The following is a 24,485-nucleotide window of genomic DNA, read 5'->3' as shown; positions in this document are numbered from 1 at the left end:
CCTGAAAGCTCTTCTCTGTAGGTGATTTCTATTTGTTTCCCTTGTAAATTAATTTTTTCCCCATAATATCTGCTAAGTGGTTAGCAATGGTATATAGGAAAGTCATTTTGTACAGTTAGTTTTTTTTTTTTTTTTTTTGAGACAGTTTTTGTTCTCACCCAGGCTGGAGCGCAATGGCGCAATCTCAGCTCACCGCAACCTCCGCTTCCCAGGTTGAAGTGATTCTCCTGCCTCAGCTTCCTGAGTAGCTGGGATTACAGGCATGTGTCACCATGCCCAGCTAATTTTGTATTTTTAGTAGAGATGGGGGTTTCTCCATGTTGGTCAGGCTGGTCTCGAACTCCTGACCTCAGATGATCCACCCGCCTCGGCCTGCCAAAGTGCTGGGATTACAGGTGTGAGCCACTGCACCCAGCTAGTTTTTATCTCTATTTTAGAATTTAATCTCTAACATAGAGATGAAATTCTGTAGTTAATATAAATTTTCTTAGGTTTTCCTTTTTTTTTTCTTTTTTTAAAGACAGGGTCTCACTCAGGCTGCCATGCAGTGGTGAGATCACAGCTCACTACAACCTCAAATTCCTTGGCTTAGGTGATCTTCTCACCTTAGCCTCCCCAGTAGCTGGGAGTACAGGTACATACCACCATGTCCAACTAGTGTTTTATTTTTTTTGTAGAGATAGGGTTCTATGTTGCTGAGGTTGCTCTTGAACTCCTGGCCTCAAGCAATCCTCCTGCCTTGCCTTCCAAAGTGATTACAGGTGTTAGCCACCACACCCAGCCTTCTCTTAGGTTTTCTACATAAAATAACCATCTACAAATAATAGCTGTTATTTGTTCTAAGTTCAGACAAAAATTCCATGAAGCAGTAATATTATTATCCCCATTTCACAGCTGCAGGATCTGAAACATGAGATTTGTTAAGGGCCAATGAGCTAAATAAGTAGCAGAATCAAGGCTGGGCACAGTGGCTCACACCTGTAATCCCAGTAGTTTGGGAGGCTGAGGTGGGTGGATCACCCAAGGTCGGGAGTTCAAGACCAGCCTGACCAACATGGAGAAACCCCATCTCCACTAAAAGTACAAAAAAGTAGCCAAGGCATGGTGGTGCATGTCTGTAATCCCAGCTACTTGGGAGGCTGAGGCAGGAGAATTGCTTGAACCTGGGAGACGGAGGTTGAGGTGAGCCAAGATTGCGCCATTGCACTCCAGCCTGGGCAACAAGAGTGAAACTCTGTGTCAAAAAAAAAGCAGCAGAATCAAAATTCAAAACCAAATCCAAGCCTTCCAGCTCCAGAGTTCATGCCCCTACCACCAGACAACAATAGCTCTACGTTGATTACGTTAACTCATTTTTTCTCTATTTTTATTTCTTTTTGAAGACCGAGTACCTTGGTAGAACTACCAGAACAATGTTAATTGTGGTGACAGCCAATATTCTTGTCTTCTAAAACTGGCAAATGTCTCTAATGTTTCATTTGTAGGTATAATGATGGCTGTAGCTTAACCAGAAAACCTTTGTAGCACAGAATATTAATAATAATGTATATTTTCCTAAGAAAGAACCAAATCAATTTTTCGAAGAGGGATGAATTGTGAAACTTTATTAATAAAGACTTCTGTCCAAAGGTTTATTCCAGTCACATTCACCGTACATAAAATACCAACACCTTCTTGTTGCAAAAACAGAAACTCTGGCCGTTGTATTGATGCTGACTTAAGAGAAACAGAAGCCTATAAGGCAAGAGTCCATACCTGAAGAATTTGACCAATATGACATACTTCCAAAAAATCAATTCAATGATCTACTTTAAAGATACGTTAAGAGACCCAAAGAAGTCAGCTTTTGTGGGAAGTTGATTTACAGTTTATTTAACAAACAATGTACAATAACTAAAAGAACTGTGTATTTTCCAGGGGAATTAAGACTATGTATCTGGATTCGCACCTAAGAAGCACATAGAAAATTAAAACAAAGACAGGGAAGTTTTCTACTAACATCACGTGGACCCAGGTTATTCTATGAGAAGATTCTCACTGGCTTTTGGTAGTAACTTGTCACCTTCTAGGCAAGCCTGGGAACCAGCTGACTCAGTGAACTGCTTCCCATCTTCAGTGCGTGATGACACAGATGTGTCAAGCTTGATAGATCTTACATGTAAATTTAAGAATAAGAAGTTTTATATCCATCTTGATTTTATTCCAAAATTACTGCTCTGCAATTTTGGGCTCCATTCTTAGGAAGATAATGGAAAAGCAAGAGAATCCTTCCCAGCTGCTTGTGTGAAGTGATGCTGTTCCAGAAAACAGTGCCCTGGGGCCTCATGCACGATTTCACAAGTATACTTGCACATCTGTGGAAGTCACTGAGTGGAAGAAGAATCATCAATGGTATATGTGGGTTATAGAAGGTTCCACTGCCATGAGAAAAAGTTCTACAATGCAGGTGGCTGTCCAGCCTCCTATTTTACTCATTTAGTTAACATCACATTGTGCAATGAGTGCAAGATTCTTTGGTTACACCGTATTAACCACCAGGAGGGTAACTCCTGGTTTGTAAAACACATCAGTGGTTCTTAAGGGAGCGGGGATGAGGGGAGATATGGCCCCAGGAGACATCTGACTGTCTGGAGAGAATTTTTCACAGCTCTGTGGGGTGCTACTGGCGTCTAGTGGGTATGGAGAGCAGGAATGCTGCTGAACATTCTATCATGCACAGGGTGGCCGCTCACAACAAACACCTCTCAGGCCACTAATGTTAAAGTCCCGAGGTTGAAGTGTCCTGAAAGAGGATCAGAAAACGTGTCTGGCCTGCCCATAAAGTCAAAAGTACATTGTGAAGGCTGCAAGATGCCCCCTGCATCTTACAGCTAAGGGACCTGTCACCTCCCACCATCAGAGGCCTGTTCATTCCTGCCTTCCATTCCAGACCCAGGGCCTGCTCCTTCTTACCAAACAACCCAACAGAGATTTGCTGAATGAATAAGGGGAAAATAAGCTAAAAGCATGGTTTAAAGTCTTCTATCGACTACATGAAACAACTATTTTATGAGGCCTAAAATTTATTCTGAAACTTAGTGGTGTCATAGTCTCTGACTATATAGAACCTCAAAGTTAGGGCTAACATGTTAAAGATGGAGTGCACATCTTCAGGAAAGTTTGTTTAAACACTTTTCGAGTCATTTTAGTGGGACAAACCAAATAAAATGGTGCTAAAGGCAAACATTCAATATATTTCATTTTAAACTAAAAAATTAACATATAAAATGCCATGCACAGCAGACACCATTCCTTTTTTTTTTTTTACATATTTACAATTTTACATATTTACTTATCAATATAACTTCTATCTTTACAATTATAAAATTATTTCAAACTGTGGAAGAGTGGTACCATTTAATTTCCTTAAACATACACTTTGTAATATTCATTTGTTTTATCCTTTAAAAGGCAATTATTTACCAAAACCAAACCACAGTGAATGCCACAGAGGAAGTATATAGGAAAATCATGGAGGGAAAAAAAGATTGAGACAAAATTTGCACACAAGTCTTTTTTTTTTTTTTTTTGAGACGGAGTTTCGCTCTTGTTACCCAGGCTGGAGTGCAATGGCGCGATCTCGGCTCACCGCAACCTCCGCCTCCTGGGTTCAGGCAATTCTCCTGCCTCAGCCTCCCGAGTAGCTGGGATTAGAGGCACGCGCCACCATGCCCAGCTAATTTTTTGTATTTTTAGTAGAGACGAGGTTTCACCATGTTGACCAGGATGGTCTTGATCTCTTGACCTCGTGATCCACCCGCCTCGGCCTCCCAAAGTGCTGGGATTACAGGCGTGAGCCACCGCGCCCGGCCCTGCACACAAGTCTTATGTGAATCTGTATCAGTAACTCAAATAAATAGTATTTTATTATTAACTAAGCTTCCCCTGCTATGAAAAACAATAAAAGCAGTCCCCCTCCACTGTACCTTTAAAAATATTTATAAGCAATTTGGTTATATTCTAGATCCCAATCAGGTGAAAGTAGTAACGGCTACCTACAATTTAGGCTCAAATAAATACTCTCCATGTAAATTGTGATCATCCTGCATAAACTTGAGGTTGCAGTGGTGGAGGAAGTTTATCATTTTCAACATTTTCAGAGTCAATAGCTGCTAATGGTTGATTCGGAGGCTTAATTTCCAGCGGGTATTTCTCAACAATGTCTTGAACTTCCCTTGCAATTCCATCTGTCCAATCTATTAGGTCTTTTTCCAGTTTCTTGGCTTCATTCATGATCCTTTCTTGTCGTTCATTCAACTGAGACAGGAGATCCAAGTTCTTGTACATTTGCTTGACACCTAAGCAAGCATCAGGAGACCAACTCTCGGCTTCTTGCTTCCTGGGAGAGGTCTGGCCAGACATATAGCGATCAAAATCCTCCTGACTTAAATTCAAAGACTGGGCGTCTAACTTCTCAATAAAAGCCACGGCACAGCACTATAAGAAGAGGACGTTAATACAGTCATATTAGGAAAGCTATACATACTCGAATCGAGAATTTAAAATAGAAGCAAAAGTAAACAAAACAAACTAATGAACTTCCAGGTACTTCAGTGTCAAAAATTACCTACTCCTATACCCGATCATGCTTCCTGTACACTCCCAGGAGCTCTGGAGTCAGTGTCTGGGTGCAGCCTCCCCAGGTGCACCACAAAGCCATTCTGCATAAAGCCATTCTGTTTGAGTCTTCCCAGGCCTGCTATCCCTACCCAGGATACAAGCCCCAAGTGAGCGTGGGTCAAGACACTGGTGTGGCACACAGACCTCTGATCCTCAAAGAAATATTTTAACATCAAGTGGTTAAAAGAACAGTTCTGGGCGGGGCGCAGTGGCTCATGCCTGTAATCTCAGCACTTTGGGAGGCCGGGGCAGGTGGATCACAAGGTCAAGAGATCGAGACCATCCTGGCCAACACGGTGAAACCCTGTCTCTACTAAAAATATATAAATTAGTCGGGCGTGGTGGTGGCCGCCTGGAGTCCCAGCTACTTGGAAGGCTGAGGCAGGAGAATTGCCTGAATCCAGGAGGCGGAGGTTGCAGTAAGCCGAGATCACGCCATTGCACTCCAGCCTGGGTAACAAGAGCGAAAGTCCGTCTCAAAAAAAAAAAAAGAAAAAGGAAAAACTGATTCATCTGAGGAGAACGGAAGCACATGCCCATCTGGCTCAGGGTATGTGTGGAGTTGCTGTGGCCCCTCTATGACCTGGAAAAAGGAGGTGATTCTAACTCCTCCCTTAGGTGAATGGAGACATGGCATTGCCACTAACAGGAATAGGGAATACTGGAAAAGAAGCAAACATCGGAAGGGGAAGTAGCTCTGAACAAATTATATTTGAGGTGCAATAAAAGTGTGAGGTCAAGACAGGTGACACAGAGCTGTGAGTCATCACTGCACAGGTGAGTGACAGCTCTGTGACAGAGTAGATAGTGCAGGAAGAGATGCAGAGAGTATGGGGTCCCAGGGAATGACACAATTCAAGGTGGAAGTAGAAGATACAGACTTTACAAAGAGATAAGAAGTAATGGAATTGTGGAAGCCAAGGAACAACAGAGGTTGCAGAACAAAGGAACAATTGAGAAGTGAAGTAAGATGAAGACTGCAAGTGCCCGTGGGTTCTGGCAGCTGGCAGACTTTACTTTTGCCAGAGCAGTTTCAATGGAGCAGTGGGTGTGGGAGACAGACTCTGAGTCAGGCAGGAAGAGGATACAGAGGGAAGGCACAAACATACTTAAGGCTGCAGGCCAAGGGCACTAGAAGCTGCTGAGTATGCGAGCCAGCCGCCCCTACTGTTGGCAACAGTGGCTACGCTCACACACATCCTGGTCCTCCTTCACTTCTCCCAGGACCTACCACGTTTCCACCTTCACACTTCTCAAGACTTCCAGACTGTCTGACCCACTCTGGATAAAGAGCTGAATTCAAAAGCCTCTTCCCTCACAGGCAAGTGTATGTTTCATTTATATTAATAAATATGAGGCCAGATGCAGTGGCTCATGTCTGTAATCCCAGCACTGTGGGAAACTGAAGTGGGTGTATTGCTTGAGCACCTTGGGAGTGTGGTTTGAGAGGAGTTCAAGACCAGCCTGGTCAACAAGGTGAAACCCTGTCTCTACTAAAAATACAAACATTAGCTGGGCGTGGTGGCACATGCCTGTAATCCCAGCTACTTGAGAGGCTGAAGCACGAGAATTGCTTGAACCCAGGAAGTAGAGGTTGCAGTGGGCTGAGATCACGCCACTGCGTTCCAGCCTGGGTGAAAGAGTGAGACCCCATCTCAAAAAAAAAAAAAAAAAAGATAGAGTAGTACTTCTAATCTCCTTCTATTTGGGCCACTGAACCTTTTTTTCAGTACTACAGTTGAAACCATCATGTGCCTGGGAGGACAGAAAACACTGTGAATAAGGGAGCAAGCATCATTTTAATCAAGAGCATTCCCAAGTTCCTCCACCTGCAAACCACACTCTCAAGATGCTGGTGATGACAGCAACACGCAGCTAAACACAATTGTGGAGGGTGATGAGTGACGGGGCAGGTCCAGGGTTGGAGGAAACCTGAGGCTGCTTATACAATTTTGGGAACCTACTTACAAGAAAAGGAAAACACGTGGCAAATACATACCTAGAATATAGAAGTAGGTATAAATGTGAATACATACCTAGAATATAGAAATAAATCACAACATATTTCGAGAGTCGTGGAGATTCAAGTACCTTTTTTGAGATCTTTTTAGGTAATTTATCAGAAATGCTCCCTATGCATCCTAGCTTCCCCTCCCCACCTCTTAGTTACCAGGCTCTCAGCACAGAAAACCAAGTCCATAAACTGCCCCAAGGCTCCAAAGTCATTAGCTTCACAGTACATTCAGTTGAAAGCAAACAAGCAGAGTTTAGCAGGAAGAAAAAGCAAGTATTCAGGTCAGAAGCGGTGGTTCATGCCTGCACTTCCGGCTCTTAGGGAGGTCAAGGTAGAGGACTGCTTGAGCCCAGGAGTATGAGACCAGCCTGGGCAACATGGCAAGACTCCATCTCTCTCAAAACAAAAGATTAGCCTGCGTGGTGGTACATGCCTGTGGTACCAGCTACAAAGCAGGCGGAGGTGGCAGGACTGCTCGAGCCTGGGTGCTTGAGGCTGCAGTGAGCTATGACTGTACCACTGTACTCCAGCCTGGTTGGCAGAGTGAGACCCTGCAGCCAAAAAAAAAAAAAGCAGGGAGGTGGGGAAGTACTCAGCCTTATTAATTTTTATATATATATATATAATTAAATACTATCTTGCCTAGAATCAATAACCACTGCAACAAAACCATACTTGAAAATCAATTCACATCCTCTGAACTCACCTTTTTTTAAAAAAAAAATCTCAGTATTCAATTCTTAGCAGTAACTTGGGGAATAAAACAAACAAAAAAAATCAATCTTAAATCCTCTCAAAATGAATTAATGTCCAAGATTTGCCTTATTCACTGTTGAAAAAGCCCAGGCAAGTAAAGGACTCTTCCCAGGACCCTGGGGAGTGATGCCCAACACGTCATCTGTTTCCCGCAGGACGAACACAATCTCTGATCAAGTGCTGGGAGGTGGAGTGTCTCTATGGTACGGTCCTTGTGCTCTGTGACAGAAAGTGAGCTTCCTCAGCCACGCTGCCTTCTCACACAGGAGGATTCACTTGTCATAGGCCTGAGCAACCTGTGATCTCCCTAAAACCACCACCTCCCCTAGTTCTCCTCCATCACACAAGAACTCACTCACCAGATTGGTGAAATAGTAGCCATCCTCTCCAGTCATCAGTCGGCTTGGATTGCAGAAGCGCGTGATATACTGGATATTGGACTGAAGGCGTGGGGGGTTGCCCTTCAAAACAATGTAGATGAGGGTGGGAAGGAAGTCATCCGCTGATGCTGGCTCGTTCTTGGTGATCTTAATGGCATTGAAGATGTGCTTGCTGCACTTGGTGATGCAGGCCAACTTATCTCGAGGCACACGCTTGGAATCCATTTCAATGATATCTACAAAGCAGAAAAGACACTATTTCCCATGAGAAAAGAATCACATTAAAAAAAAAAGAATAACATAAAAGAAGCAATAGGAAAATCATTTTTTATCTCTAAAGTTACGAAGAAACCCTAACCCCTTTTCCAGCAGTTAACTTAGTGTATAAATGACTTAGGCCCTCCCAAAACAGTAAGTATGAGCTCGTACTCACAGAAAATAGAACCACGAGCCAGGTACTACACAGTGTGCCTTATAAGCACATTTCTCTAATCCTCAGATTATGTGATGGATACCATTAATAGTATCCATTTTATGGATGAGGGGGCTGAGGTACAGAGAGGTTAAATGATTTTCCGAAGATCATACAGACAGCAGGTAGCAGGGTGGGAATCTGAAATCATGTCTATCTGACTGTAAAGCCCACCACATTTCTTTTTTTTTTTTTTGGACACAGGGTTTCTCTCTTTGTTGCCCAGGCTGGAGTGCAGTGGTGCGATCTCTGCTCACTGCAACCTCTGCCTCCCAGGTTCAAGCAATTCTCCTGCCTCAGCCTTCCAAGTAGCTGGGATTACAGGCGCCTGCCACCATGCCCAGCTAATTTTTCTATTTTTAGTAAAGATGGGGTTTTGCCATGTTAGCCAGGCCAATCTCAAGGATAAATTTAATCTCAAAATAACATTTTACTTCTCCTGGAGTAAAATTTCACTACCCATGGCTACCACTAAGTCCATGTAATGGGCTCTCACGAATGCATATCATCTTCCAACAAGCCTGGGGGACAGCGAAGGGTGCTGAGGCACACAGTGACAGCACTGCTGGAGTGGGAGCGTGCCTCTGGGGGTGCACATCTGCCAGCAACTTGGGACACCATAAAAGAAAATAGCCAAGGCAGCTTAATTTTACACCAAATTCTTGCCACTAGCAGGAATAAAAGTTTTGGACTCGGGCCATGTGGTGGGGTATACCAAAGGGTTCTTTCTGCTCTTAGGTCATCATCCCTGAGGGTCAGTCTAGGGTCATAGGCCCATCTGCCATGAAAGACAATGTGTGGGTGACAGATGTGCTGGGCAAATCCACAGGCCTCATTTTAACTTATGAGTGCTTTATTCCCTTACTTATGAGGCTACTGTGTGAATTATATAACTTTTGCCTATTTTATTGTTTGGTTCCTTTAATTCTGGGTTATAATTATTGTTACCATGTCTTGATCTATTTATTTTTTTCTACTTAAATGGAACTTAATACAAATAAGAATTGGATAAGATTGGGTAAGATTTTTTTAAGGTATTTTTACTACCTTCATTTATCTTTAGCCTTCTACCTTTTATTGGTGATTTCTAGTCTCTCTTTTAAACTTTAAACCACTTTCTTCTTCATCTTTATTTTTCAGTGTTCTTTCTTTTTTTTTTTTTTTTTTTTGAGATGGAGTTTCGCTCTTGTTACCCAGGCTGGAGTGCAATGGAGCGATCTCGGTTCACCGCAACCTCCACCTCCTGGGTTCAGGCAATTCTCCTGCCTCAGCCTCCTGAGTAGCTGGGATTACAGGCACGCGCCACCATGCCCGACTAATTTTTTGTATTTTTAGTAGAGACGGGTTTTCACCATGTTGACCAGGATGGTCTCGATCTCTTGACCTCGTGATCCACCTGCCTCGGCCTCCCAAAGTGCTGGGATTACAGGCGTGAGCCACCGCGCCCGGCTTTTCAGTGTTCTTTCATCTTGCATCCTGTTCATCTTTATTGTTGATACTTTGAAAGCAAGTAAAAGTAAATTAAGTTTTTTTTTGGTTTTTTTTTTTGAGACGGAGTCATGCTCTGTCGCCAGGCTGGAGTGCAGTGGCGCAATCTCGGCTCACTGCAACCTCCGCCTCCTGGGTTCAAGCAATTCTTCCGCCTCAGCCTTCTGAGTAGCTGGGACTACAGGTGCGTGCCACCACACTCGGCTAAGTTGTATTTTTAGTAGAGACGGGGTTTTATCATGGTGAGGATGGTCTCGATCTCTTGACCTCATGATCCGCCCACCTCAGCCTCCCAAAGTGCTGGGATTACAGGTGTGAGCCACCGCGCCCAGCCCCTGTAAATTATGTTTTATCTGGATGTGTGTGTGGCTGCTATTGCCATGATGACAGGCTGGGGTGGAAAAAGGGAAAGAAGGGAAGGAAAAGGAGAATAAGGGAAGACAAACACCCCCAGGGATCTCTTCTACAAGCTTTATCCTGTGGAGACCCCTTCCTAGCATCCTCTGGCCTGAAAGTAGTTTTCATGGAACTCTTTGGACTCCTCATGTGTGATTTCATCATTTGCACTGCTTTAAAGTCTCAACTACGAGATACAAGAGGAGACAGCAACACACAGGAAACTAACTGCTGTCTAACAATTTCCCTCCCCAGCCTGCCTGCTAGGGTTTACCCTTCAGAGCCCTGGACAACTGCTCTCTGTCTTCTCCCAGGGCACTGCCTTGTTATGAGCAGGAAGCACAGGACTGAGTGTGTGTGTGTGTACCATCCCCGCTGGGTCCAGGTGTCCAGGCTGATCTTTAATGGAGTTGTGAAAACAGGCTATACCTCCAGGTCATGGCTTCTCAACATGGACACTCATGACATTTGGGGCTGGATAATTCTTTGCTGTAGGGAATCATCCTGTGCACTGTAGAATGTTGAGTAGCACCCTTAGCCTCTACCCACTAGATGTTAGTAGCATCCCTACAGCTGTGACATTTTAAATTGTCTCCAGATCCAGCTCAGTGGGCTCACATCTGTAATCCCAGTACTTTGGGAGGTATAGGTGGGAGGATCACTTGAGTCTAGAACTTGAAGAACAGCCTAGGCAACATGGTGAAACTGTCTCTACAGAATGTAAACAAAAATTAGCTGGGCGTGGTGACACGTGCCTGTGGTCCCAGCTGCTAGGGAGACTGAAGTGGGAGGATCGCTTGAGCCTGTGAGGTCAAGGCTGCAGTGAGCCATGATCATGCCACTGCACTCCAGCCTGGATGACAGAGAGCTCCTGTCTCAAACATAAATAAATAAACAAAAATAAACATCTTCAGATGTTGTCAAATGTCCCCGGGGACCATTAGTGCCTGGCTGAGAACCACTGCCCCCATAGCCACACAGAAGTCATGCAGGTGGAGCCAAATGAGTGTCTGTCAACATGAACAGATAAAGAAAACGTGGCACACATACACAGTGCAACTATTCAGCCATGTAAAAGCATGGGATACAGTCATTTGCAACAACATGGATGAAAGAGGATATTATGTTAAGTGAAATAAGCCAGGCACAGAAAGACAATCATTGCAAGTTCTTACTCATTGGTAGGAGCTAAAAAATTAAAGTAACTGAAGGATGTTTTACCAGAAGGATGGTTACCGGGGCTGGGAAGGGTAGTGAGGGGCACGGGGGATAGTGGGGATGGCTAAGGGGTACCAAAACAGAAAGAATGAATAAGACCTAGTATTTGCTAGCACAACAAGGGAACTACAGGCAAAAGTGATTTAATTGTACATTTAAAAGTAATTAAGATAATATAACTGGATTGTCTGTACCACAAAGGCTAAATGCTTCACAGGATGGACCCCATTCCCCCTAATGCAATTATAACTCATTACCTGCCTGGATCAAAATAGCTCATGGAACTCATAAATATATACACCTATTAATGTACACACAAAAATTAAAAAAAAAAAAACAGAGAGAAAAGGAAACTTCCACCATCAGCCACAGGGCCTGACACTCTCCTTGCCCTAAACTCTTGGAGCCAAGAGGAACTGATGATGGACTCTCTGATCCCCTTCCTGGGGTGACACACTCTTCCTTTCAGAAGTCCTGAAGAGTGTACTTGTTCGACCTCAGGGCAGAGGCCTTGAAGACTCTTTAAATTTTATGCAGTTCTCTTGAACAGGCCTCCTATTTGCTACTTGTCAGCTCAGAACATGAGTGCCCTGCCCTAGAAGAATGCCTCTCCTATCGAGTCCCACTACTCGTGGAACACAGCTACACTTTCCTGATCCCTCGAGCCACTCACCTCTACTTTCACCACAGGTAGGTCACACAAACACTCGCCACCAGCTGACGCCCCAGTGAACCATTCTACCTGGGTGAAAGAGGCCAGGAAGCCCAGGGACTTCCCTATTACCAACAGGCCGTAAAGGCTACGTGGCGTTGGCTGGGACAAAACTCCCATGGAACACTCTAATCATAAATCAGCTGATCTTGAACTTTCTAGTAAGAGTGAGGAAAAACACAGGTCCCAGGTCCATATTCAGGCTTTCAGAAGGCCTCCACTTTCAACCTCTTATGAGGTTCCCTGAGCCAAAGGTGTGGGGTTGGAGTAGTCATGACCAGTCATGAATTGACCCAAAGGAGTCAAAATTCCTGATACCTATGCCATAGCCTAGCAAAAAAGCTTGGAAGAAAAAAACACAATAGTGTTTATCTGGGCCACTTGGATTCTACCTCCAGAACTTGCACAGGAAATTACAGAAAACAGTAATTTACTTAATAACACGAGTTGATATGTGAAGATACACAAAGAGAAGCAGAACCTGAGAAGGTCAAAGAATCACATCAGCAGAGAATGCCTGGAGCAGACCCTCTTGCAGCTGCAGAGGCAGTGAGATAACCCACTCCTTAGAGGACCCTTGGGGCTAGGGTCCTGAAAGACCCCACCTCCTTTTAACCCTGATAACAGCTTAAGCAAACTTCCATTTCTTTCTGTAGCTTGAGTGAGTCTCTGGTTCCTACAATCAAAAAAGCCTACTCGATGGCCAGCCTCTAACACTGCTAATAACAGTTGACCCACTTCTTTTCCAGCAGAATTTCATTAACAATGTCTACATAGGGCCGGGCGTAGTGGCTCACGCCTGTAATCCCAGTACTTTGGGAGGCCGAGGCGGGTGGATCACGAGGTCAAGAGATCGAGACCATCCCAGTCAACATGGTGAAACTCCGTCTCTACTAAAAATACAAAAAATTAGCTGGGCATGGTGGCGCATGCCTGTAATCCCAGCTACTCAGGAGGCTGAGGCAGGAGAATTGCCTGAACCCAGGAGGCGGAGGTTGCGGTGAGCCGAGATCGCGCCATTGCACTCCAGCCTGGGTAACAAGAGCGAAACTCCGTCTAAAAACAACAACAACAACAACAACAAAACAATGTCTACATAAACAAGTCTTTCCAAGTCCTCTTTCTAATAAAGGAGACACTGGCCAAAGTTGAACATCCCTCCATTAAGATAGATAGATAGATAGATAGATAGATAGATAGATAGATAGATATTTATATTTATTTATTTAAAAGACGGAGTTTCACCATGTTGGTCAGGCTGGTCTTGAACTCCCGACCTCAGGAGATCCGCTTGCCTTGGCCTCCAAAGTGCTTGGATTACAGGCGTTACCCCGGCCAAGAATTTTTTTTTTTTAATTTAAACTTTTGTGTTGCATACTCTTGCTGGGTCATTCTCATGAATGAGAAACAAGCCTTATGAGGAGGCTGGACCTGTCTAGAACGGCAGCACCACTCAATTTGGGGCACTGCATTTACTTCCTGATCAAACCAGAAATAATTCACAGTGCATTGCTAATTAACAGCCAATCAGAGGCATCATTTTCATGTTACTCCAGCGTGAGGACTACCTTGCCTTACCAGTTCCCATCCTCTATCCAGAATTATTTTAAATATGTAAATGCCACTGAATCTTAAGAAACTAATTCTATCATGGGAACAATCAGCTGAATAAAAACTATATTAAAAAAGTAGTACAAAAAAAAGAGAAAATAACTTATTCTATAATCCCTGAAAATAAATGAAGAAGAGTTAACCTGCTATTCTGAATGCTATCAAATTCATAAAACTAACAATCTTACAAATCCCTTTTACTAATTTCAATGTACCTTCGACAATCTGCATTTTAGAAATGTATAGACTAATATTATAGCAAAATGTTAGCCTTAAGGGGAAAACATCCCAATAAAAAGGCTCTTGGTTTCACTGACCTGTGATTGCCTTCACCACCATATCGGATACTTCTGGAATGTCTTCATTCACAGGGACACACAGCATCTGAGGTGTAACCCAGCGCAGGGCTCTAAAGAGAAAGGCAGTAAACAAGAGCTCTGAGGACAAACCGTAGTCATGTGTCTTGTCACCTCCTTCAGTTCAGGGAAAGCTGGAGGTGTCGCTGACCACTCAGACAATCGCAGGCCCACACACATCACCCTTGCAAGTACCAGGAGCTCAAATGACGTGACAAAGCAGCTAGGATCCTAAAATGAGACTTCTCTTCTTCACTTATCACAAGAATGGAAGACCATCTTACTGACTGAAATTACATTATGCAGTACTACCAAGACTGAAATGCACTCGCTATTGGGAAAGTGACCATTTGAGGATTGGTGGCTGCCTGTTCTCACTGCCCACTGTGTTAATGTCCTTTTACACTCAGCTCTCAACTTTTTTTTCTTTTTTTTTTTTTGAGATGAAGTCTCACTCTGTTGCCCAGGCTGGAGTGCAGTGGCATGATCTCAGCTCACTGCAGCCTCTGCCTCCTGGCTGCATTGAACTGTTATTGCTCCACTGCACACCAGGCTTGGTAACAGAGCAAGACCTTTTATCAAAGAGAAAAATATTAAATATTTCTTCCAAATAAAATTCATTCTAAGATATATAACTGCTAAAAAAGCCATTTTTTTTTTTTTTGAGACAGAGTACCACTCTGTCACCCAGGCTGAAGTGCAGTGGCGCAATCTCAGCTCACTGCAACCTCTGGCTCCCTGGTTCAAGCAATTCTCCTGCCTCAGACTCCTGAGTAGCTGAGACTACAGGTGTGCACTACCATGCCCAGCTAATTTTTGTATTTTTTTAGTTGAGACAGGGTTTCACCATGTTGGCCAGGATGGTCTCAACCTCTTGACCTCATGATTCACCTGACTCGGCCTCCCAAAGTGCTGGAATTATAGATGTGAGCCACCACGTCCGGCCTACTTTTAATTTTTATTTATTTATTTATTTTTTGAGATGGAGTCTCGCTCTCTAGCCCAGGTTGGAGTCTAGTGGCGCAATCTCGGCTCACTGCAACCTCCACCTCCTGGGTCCTGGTTCAAGCAATTCTCCTACCTCAGCCTCCCAAGAAGCTGGGATTATAGGCATGAGCCACCATGACCAGCTAATTTTTGTATTTTTCAGTAGAGACAGGGTTTCACCATGTTGGCCAGTCTGGTCTTAAACTCCTGACCTCGTGATCTGCCCGCCTCAGCATCCCAATGTGCTGGGATTACAGGTGTGAGCCACCGCGCTCAGCCGACATCTACTGCCTTGATATGGATATTCACGGCTTCCTGCCTGAGGAGATGGTAATGGACCAAGAAAACAAGTCCTTGGAGATTTTAGAGATTTAAAATAATCTCCAACACCAAACACAACTCCTACCAAAAGCTGCCTTGAAGCAGATGGATAAGAGAGGTCACCACATTCCTCATCTTTCTGACACCACAGAGCAGCTTCCACTCTAAGGAGGTAGGAACATGAGCTGTTGCTTTCTCTTAAGGTTTGAAACTCAGGTGCCTTATTTTCCCCCAATGAGTTCTTCCACTAGTAGGTAGTAAGTATAAAGCAAAACAAAATAAGCAACTACCTGATCCTCTTTTGAATGGCAAGATCTTTCTTCTCATCATCAGTAGTTTCTGGACAGAACACATATTTATAGAGACGAGTCATGATGTATTTTTCAATCTGATCCATTATCTTCTCAACCCTTTCTGGAGGCACTATAATAATCAAACAGACAGAAAAGCTCAAGAGAGTATATATATGTTATTTTTTTGAGACAGGGCCTAGCTCTGTCACCCAGGTTGGAGTGCAGTGGCACAATCTTGGCTCACTGCAACTTCCACTTCCTGGGCTTGAGCTATCCTTCTACCTCAGCCTCCCAAGTAGCTAGGACCACAGGCACATGCCACCATGCCTAATTTTTGTACTTTTTTTTGTAGAGGTTTCACCATGTTGCCCAGGATGGTCTCAAACTCCTGGGCTCAAGCAACCTACCTGCCTTAGCCTCTCAAAGTACTGAGATTATAGGCGTGAGCCACCGTGCCCAGTCAAGAGTGTATTTTCATAGTACTTTCTACACAGTAAAAAATTATTTTACTAGAAATACATTAAACACACTCAGAACTTAAGTATAAGAATGTTATATTTATATTTTAAAAAACTGGCAGGGCACGGTGGCTCACACTTGTAATCCCAGCAATTTGGGAGGCCAAGGTGGGTGGATCACCTGAGATCAGAAGTTCAAGACCAGCCTCACCAACAAGGTGAAACGCTGTCTCTACTAAAAATATAAAAAATTAGCTGAGTATGGTGGGGTGCACCTGTAGTCCCAGCTACTCAGTGGCTGAGATGGGAGAATCATTTGAATACGGAAGGCGGAGGTTGCAGTAAGCCGAGATCAGACCACTGTAGTCCAGCTTGGGTGATAGAGTGAGATTCCGTCTCAACAACAACAACAAACAAACAAACAAACAAAACCTTACTTCAACTGTTTGGCTGCCTTCCACAGCAACCTCAGTTCTAACTGAAGTCGTCTGGCAGGATCTAACAGTGTGCACCCTGCCAAATGGGGAGACCTCCTCAAGGTCACTCCCCGTACTACATTACAAAGATATTCGCAACTCCCAAGACTGCTGAATGCTGATGAAACGTATCCTTTCATTTCTCTGAGGTTTACCATATACCTTAGAGCTCTCTGAGGTATACATATGGGGCAGACTTCTCAGATGCACACATGTGCTAAGGACATCCTAAAGTCTAATATCAGTGGAGGGTGAATTCACAAAGAATCCATAAAAACCTGAAGCGCCACCGCCGACGACTTTTTTTTTTTAACTGTTAATACAATGACTCACCAAAATGGTGATTCCAAGATGGGAAATGCATTTAGAAAAGCCTTCCAAGTTTTTTTCTCTCTTTCTTTTTTTGTGAGACAGAGTCTTACTCTGTCGCCCAGGCTGTAGTGCTGTGGTGCAATCTCAGCTCACTGCAACCTCTGCCTTCCTGGTTCAAGTGATTCTTGTGCCTCAGCCTCCCAAGTAGCTCGGATTACAGGGGTGCACCACAACACCCAGCTACTTTTCGTATTTTTAGTAGAGATGTTTCACCATGTTGACCAGGCTGGTCTCAAGTTCCTGGCCTAAACTGATTGCCCACTTTAGTCTCCCAAAGTGCTGGGATTACAGGCGTGAGCCACTGCGCCCGGCCCCAAGAGGTTTCTGTCTCCTCCACCCCTGCCCCTAATGGAGTTACTAAACACTACTCAATAAATTATCCAATTGCTCCTGATACACACGGTACAGTTCAAAGGCACTGCTAAGTAGAAGATCAGTTCCCAGGGTGCCAGTGAGGTTATAGGATGAAGTCTACAAACCAGCCAGACCACCAGAGCAAGAAAGAAATTCTTTCTTTCCTGTGCAATACCTGCAATCTCTCAATAGCTAATGGTGTTACCTTTTCCGCGAGTCTGCATCCTTTCAGCCACATTATGGTAGAAATCCTGAGCACACTCTGACTGTTCTTCAATGCTTAGGTCCTGAAATAGAGAAAGAAAGAGGCCGCTTGTAGTTGAAGAAAGTGCAGAAGCACAGCTCTACATTCTAAGAAGTTTTCAAAAGCCACTCCTTGTACCAGTAGTAAGCCTAAAGTACTCACAGATTATATTAATCCTGCAGAGGAGTAAAACCTATCCATTATTATTATTTATAATATCCACTGTTACAGGGCTTTTCCTTAGTTTAGCTAAAGATGGGGTGCTGCTGGGCATGGTGGATCATGACTGTAATCCCAGCACTTTGGGAGGCCTAGGAGGGTGGATCACAAGGTCAGGAGTTCAAGACCAGCCTGGCCAAGATGGTAAAATCCTGTCTTTACTAAAACTACAAAAATTAGCCAGGAGTGGTGGTGGGCGCCTGTAATCCCAGCTACTTAGGAGGCTGAGGCAGGAGAATTGCTTGAACCTGGGCAGCAGAGGTCGCAGTGAGCCGAGATCATGCCACTGTAGTAAAACCTGAGCCACAGAACAAGACTCTGTTTCAAAAAAAAAAAAAAACAAATAGATGGGGTCCTTGTCCGTCTCATGGCCACAAAAATTTAGGCTCGCAGACAGTTTGATTGGTAAGACAGGGTTTTATTGGGTGAAAAGAAAGAAAAGGGGGAAACAGAAACACTTACAAGTCCAGAGTCCCTGCTAGAGTGCCTCCCGCTAGCAGCTAGAATCTCTGGTTGTACACAGAAAGAAGAGGGGCCACACTCCTCCTCGCTACAAATGGGTGAACTTCCTGAAGCTCTACCCCAGTGGGCAGGCTGGTTGTAGTTTTTCTGGGGACCACCTTCCACCTGGCTGTCTCACCATGAGCATCTCATTCTTTTTCCTATATCTACAAGTTCTTACATAGATTTAATGCCTATTTTGATAATTCACGTATTTTACGGACATTTCTCTTTATCTAATCTACTGAATCATTTTTGGTACATTCCATTATATTAACTAACTTATTCGACTACCCTCTACCACCATGCATTTGGGTTGCTTCACCTCTTTCACTATTGTGCACTGTAGCTATAAATAATTTTGTAAGGACTGTATCCTTTTGGGTTATTTTTCTGTGCTACATTTCCAAAAGTGGCATTAACCGCTTAATAAGAATAAAGAACTTTATAGCTCTAGGTATCTATTGCTAGCCACACTCCTCAGAAGCTCAGTATACACTGCCATTAACCACGCGTATGTGCTTATTTCCCTATGGCCCTGACAACATTGGGCTTGATAATTTTTATTTGGTTTTACTGATTCTATAGGTTTAATATATGTATTTATTCCTGACTTTCTGCCAAAGAATATTTAAAGTCTATGTAAAAGATAAATGCAGTTCAGCACAACAGACTAGAAAAGAAAAAGAGTAACAAATAACTGTAATCCCAGTGCTCTGGGAGGCAGAGGCGAGAGGATCGATTGAGCCTAGGAGTTCAAGACCAGCCTGGGCAACATAGTAAGACTTCATCTCTAGTAAATATATAGAGATAAATATATTAGAAAATTTTAAAAAAAAATTTTAAACAATAATAAGTAAAACAAAAAAATTAAACATGGAGAGAGACCAAAAGTAGAGCCACAGATGACAAGACAGAAATGTTTTCCTGGAAGATGTCTAAATTAGTCAAGAGTCAGCACATACATCTATCTCTAAACTTTCTAGCAATCATCACTAAGATGTAAACAGTTATATAATTCAGGGTTCAAAAGATGAAAGCACATTAATTCTTCAGGTGAAATTCTGACACTAAAATCGGAAATTTCTCCGAAGGGTTCTCATTAGGATGTCACAGTAGAAGTCCATGAATAAGGCTGAGAACAAACCCTCAGGACTGGCTGCCAAAGACCTCATCTACACAGGCCAATGACATCGCACGCCGAGGGTGTGTGATATATCCTGTGGAAGCATGCAGCAGTCTAACAGACTGAGTGAACTCTAAAAGGATGGCAGGAAACTCGGGGTCGGGGGAAATCACCTCGTTCCCTCAGTGAAAATGGTTAAGTACTCATGGCACTTTGTGATCACCTTGACTGAAGCCCTCGCTACTTGTCAACTAGTTACCCATATATGTGCCATTTGGATGAATTAAAATTGATCCCTCATCTATAAAAGCCTAGGTACTATCTTTAGTAAAGTTTATACATTTCACTATATTAAACTCTTATTTATATTCAGGACTTCCCACTTTTGCCTTCACTTTGCCTGAGTTTTATTTTTTATTACACAGATTTTAAAAAAGTTAATACTATTAATCCTTTTACCTGGTCATTAAAAACAATTCTTTCGGCAAGGCACAGGGGCTCACGCCTGTAATCCCAGCACTTGGAGAGGCCCAGGCAGGTGGATCACCTAAGGTCAGGAGTTCGAGACCAGCCTGGCCAACAAGGTGAAACTCCGTCTCTACTAATAACACAAAAATTAGCCGGGCATGGTAGTGCACACCCGTAGTCCCAGCTACTCAGGAGGCTAAGGCGGAAGAATCACTTGAACCCGGGAGGAGGAGGCTGCAGTGAGCCGAGATTGCACCATTGCATTCCAGCCTGGGCAACAAGAGAGAGACAGACTCCGCCTTAAAAAAAAAAAAAAATTTTTTTTTTTTGTTTTTTAGTTTCTTTTTTTTTTTTTTCAAAAATATATAAAGACAACATTTCAGTGTGTTGTCCAGGCTGGTCTTAAGACTCCTGGGCTCAAGTGATCCTCCTGCCTTGACCTCCCAAAGTGCTAAGATTACAGGTGTGAGCCACCCTGCCCAGGCAAAACAGTTTTTTAATAGTTCAATTTTAGCTCCTCTCCACACCTGAAATAGTATCCTAATCTACTTTCTTTTTTTTTTTCCCCAAGATGGAGTCTTTCTCTCTCACCCAGGCTGGAGTGCAGTGGTGTGATCTCACTGCAACCTCTGCCTCATGGGTTGAAGCAATCCTCCTGCCTCAGCCTCCCAAGTAGCTGGGATTACAGGCATACACTATCACATCCAGCTAATTTTTTTTTTTTTTTTTTGAGACAGTCTTGCTCTGTTCCCCAGGCTGGAGAATGGCAGGATTTCGGCTTACTGCAATCACTGCCTCCTGGTTTAAGCGATTCTCCTGCCTCAACCTCCCGAGTAGCTAGGATTACAGGCACCTAATCTGGCTAATTTTTGTATTTATAGTGGAGATTGAGTTTCACCATGTTGGCGAGGCTGGTCTTGAACTCCTGGCCTCAAGTGATCCAGCTGCCTTGGCCTCCCAAAGTGCTGAGATTATAGGCATGAACCACCATACCCAGCCCATATCCTAATCTACTTTCTTTTCAATATTTTCATGTTTAGTTCTTTGATTTGGCTGGAATGTAAGGTGCATGGTATGAAACATAGAATTAAAATTAACTATATACATTTGTCATCATCATTAAAAGTTAGTAAAGCACGACCTCATTCCCCCTCATCTTCCCAGTTGTCATATAACTTGCTTCTGAGAAACTATATCTATTTCTGAAATCTCTGGTTTATTTCACTGTTCAATATTTTCATTTTTTACCCAAATCTCATCTAAGTGTTATGACTTTCATTTCAGAATATATTTAAAAGTCTGATGGATTTAGAAGCCTCCCTGCTTCACAAATTCCTACTTTTTACTCCCTCACAAAAAAATTATATGGTATATTTGTCTCCTTGTTTTTCTAGAATAAATAATATAACACTGTAATTTAAATGATATTTTAAATGTTTATACCGACTTGCAAAGTATTTTTTTTTTTTTGAGACAGCCTTGCAATGTCTTCCAGGCTGCAGTGCAGTGGCATAATCTTGACTCACTGAAACCTCCGCCTCCCAGGTTCAAGCGATTCTCTGGCTTCAGCCTCCTGAGTAGCTGGGACTACAGGAGTGCACCACCACACCTGGCAAATTTTTGTATTTTTAGTAGACACGGGGTTTCGCCATGTTGGCCAGGCTGGTCTCAAATGCCTGACCTTAAGTGATCCGCCCGCCTCCCAAAGCGCTGAGATCACAGGTGTGACCCACCATGACCGGTCACCACCAAATTGTCTTTTAATTCTTTGAATGAACTTCTAATTTGCTACATTAAATATCAATCTTTAATATTCTTTATTGCTGTCATCTTTAAAAATTACTATTTTAAAAAATATGCTAGGCTGTTTAATTTTTTTTATCACTAGTATGTACACTGTAAGTAAATGCTGTGGACTTATCTTGCCATGTTGCTATATTTGTATTTCTATTACTGTTCTGTTTTCCCTTGGATTTTCTTGATAAGATTATTTTTTTCCTGGATTTCCTAAAAATTACATTTGTATTCATTCTAAAAGCAATCATTACATGATTAGTAGAACTCAAGCCACTGTACTAATTACATAAAAAGGTCAAGAAAATGCTCAGACGGCTTTCAATTTAAATGGGAAGACTGAAAAAAATAAAAAAAATAAAAAAAAAAAATAAATGGGAAGACTGAATGCAATAATTATAATATTCTATAACTAGAAAAAAGAAGGACAAAGTACCATGGAGCATACTGTAAGTCTCACTATTTTTTTTTGTTTTTTGAGACGGAGTCTCGCTCTGTTGCCCAGGCTGGAGTGCAGTGGTGCAATCTCGGCTCACTGCAACCTCTGCCTCTAGGTTCAAATAATTTTCCTGACTCAGCCTCGTGAGTAGCTGGGATTATAGGTGCGTTCCACTACGCCCAGCTAATTTTTGTATTTTAAGTAGAGATGGACTTTTGCCATGTTGGTCAGGCTGGTCTCGAACTCCTGACCTTGTGATCCACCTGCCTTGGCCTCTCAAAGTGCTGGGATTACAGGCATGAGCCACCGTGCCTGATCAAGTCTCACTTTTTCTACTGGAGCTGTCCCCTTCTCTAGATAGGTATGGTGGTAGCAGCAGTAATTGTGCTTATTCCATACTAAAGCCTGTTGTGAAATGGTGATGACCAGATCTTTCTAGTGATGCTCGTGAGAAAAGCTGTCACCTTCCTGCTCTGCTGTGTGAACCCAAGTAGATCCAGAACTACTCTATGAGAAAAGTCCTGATGTTACCCACCCTACCCCCACTGTTGACTGTGAAAAAGCAGGCACGATGGGCCTCAATCTGAGCATGTTCCGTAGGTGAAATGCACAACTTTTCATCACCACCATCTGACACCCCTATTGCCAGTTCTCCGAGGAGACTTCCATCTAGCCCTAATCTATAAATTGATGAAATACATTTACATCATAAATTCTCTAAGTTTTATCTCTGTACTAAATTAGATCACCAGACAAATACATCCATTGGCTACACTTTAGGTCTGCTGGAGATATTTTTTCAGAGAACTAGTTTTAGTGTTAAGCCTGGAATTTTTACCTTTTCAGACAAGGGTCTTGCTGTGTTGCCCAGGCTGGAGTGCAGTGGTGCCATCTCAGCTCACTGCAACCTCTGCTTCCCAGGTTCAAGTGCCTCAGCCTCCCCTGTAGCTAGGATTACAGGCACCTGCCACCACACGCAGCTAATATTTGTATTTTTAGTAGAGGCAGGGCTTCACCATGTTGGTAAGGCTGCTCTCAAACTCCTGGCCTCAAGTGATCCACCCGCCTTGGCCTCCCAAAGTGCGAGGAGGTTTTTTTTTTTCACTATTAAACCCTTAAGTCTAACTTTAATATGGGGGACAACATTTTAACTGATATTTGACTTTTTCTTTATAGTGCTATAATTTAACTTGTTTTATTTATTATTTTTTTTTAGAAATGGCATTTAACTACATTGCCCAGGATGGAGTATAGCAGCTATTCACAGATGTAACTGTAGCTCACTGCAGCCTCACATTCCTAGGCTCAAGTAATCCTCCTGCCTCAGCCTCCTCCTGGGTAGCTGGGACTACAGGCACACACTGTGGTGCCCAAATCTATGCTTTTAGTTCATGTATCTTCTGCAAATCTTATCCATTTAAACTTCTTAGGTAGTTTACACACGGCTTTACACCTTTCATTTGCACCAAATTTTAGCACTTAACTTAGAACAAACTATATTCATTCTTGTGATTATTATTACAGGTTTGAGCTTTCCTAACCCAAAATCCAAAATCTGAAATGCTTAAAAATCCCAAATTCTTGAGTGTCAACATGACATCACAAGTGGGAAATTCCACACCTGGTTTCATGTGAGGGGCTGTAGTCAAAAAGCAGCCAGAACTGTTTCACGTACAAAACTGCTTAAAATGTGGTTTAACATTACCTTCAGGCTATGTATGTAAGGTATATAAAAAAAAAAATGAATTCTGTATTTAGACGTGGGCCTGGTCCCAAATTATCTTATATATGTGTAAATACTCTAACACCTGAGAAAACCTAAAATCTGAAACACTTGTGGTCCCAAGGCTTTCGGATAAGGGATACTCAATCTGCAGTGCTTGCTTCCAACTAGAAACCCTCTGAGCTCCTTTTAGAGACCCGAGGGGCCTGTCTTACGGTGTCAGGGGATCATGTTCTCCTCCCTCAGCTCCGCACAATCCCTGTAACTTTACATTACAATTCAGAAAACTCCTGTTCTATTTCTACTGCAGTTTACGCTCTAGTACAGTATGTAAAGAAACTCCCTTGCCACTCTGTCTCTCATCCTACTTTTCATTCTTGTAGGACTTACCACTATGTTACATATCTGCTTATTGTGCATTTCCCCCACTAAAATGTTAGCTCCACAATATCCCCATGCCTAGAACAGAGCCAGGCATATGGTTAGTGCTCAGTATGGGTTGAACGAATAAATGTGACCTTTTATTACCATTCCTCCCTTTATAATATGCTGAAGACAATCCTCCATAGATCTCTTTCTACCTATATGTGAGGAGAGGCAATGACTGCCTTGTTTTGCAAGGATATCTGTATAGCAAATAGCTTTGGG

General features: G+C 43.0%; 1 protein-coding gene across 9 annotated transcripts in view; it reads right to left on the bottom strand.

Moving 5' to 3' along the window:
• Positions 1 to 1,589: 1,589 nt before the first annotated feature.
• Positions 1,590 to 24,485, bottom strand: part of RABGEF1 (RAB guanine nucleotide exchange factor 1) — a 74,757-nt gene continuing 51,861 nt past the window's right edge. For all 9 annotated transcript variants that reach the window (XM_012449099.3, XM_012449103.3, XM_012449100.3 and 6 more), the window contains 5 exons: positions 17,529 to 17,610; positions 15,661 to 15,793; positions 14,024 to 14,115; positions 7,789 to 8,045; positions 1,590 to 4,476 (listed from right to left, as the gene is read on the bottom strand). In XM_012449099.3, coding sequence (XP_012304522.1) covers positions 4,078 to 4,476; positions 7,789 to 8,045; positions 14,024 to 14,115; positions 15,661 to 15,793; positions 17,529 to 17,610 — 963 coding nt within the window. In that variant the 3' untranslated portion in view covers positions 1,590 to 4,077. The remainder of the gene's footprint in view (positions 4,477 to 7,788; positions 8,046 to 14,023; positions 14,116 to 15,660; positions 15,794 to 17,528; positions 17,611 to 24,485) is intronic.

This window comes from Aotus nancymaae, unplaced genomic scaffold (assembly GCF_030222135.1).
Source record: "Aotus nancymaae isolate 86718 unplaced genomic scaffold, 86718_ANA_hifiasm-v0.15.2.pri h1tg000012l, whole genome shotgun sequence".
In the NCBI taxonomy this organism is placed as follows: Eukaryota; Metazoa; Chordata; class Mammalia; order Primates; family Aotidae; genus Aotus; species Aotus nancymaae.
The sequence above is the reverse complement of the archived record's forward strand: the minus strand, read 5'-3'. Positions and strand labels throughout refer to the sequence as shown.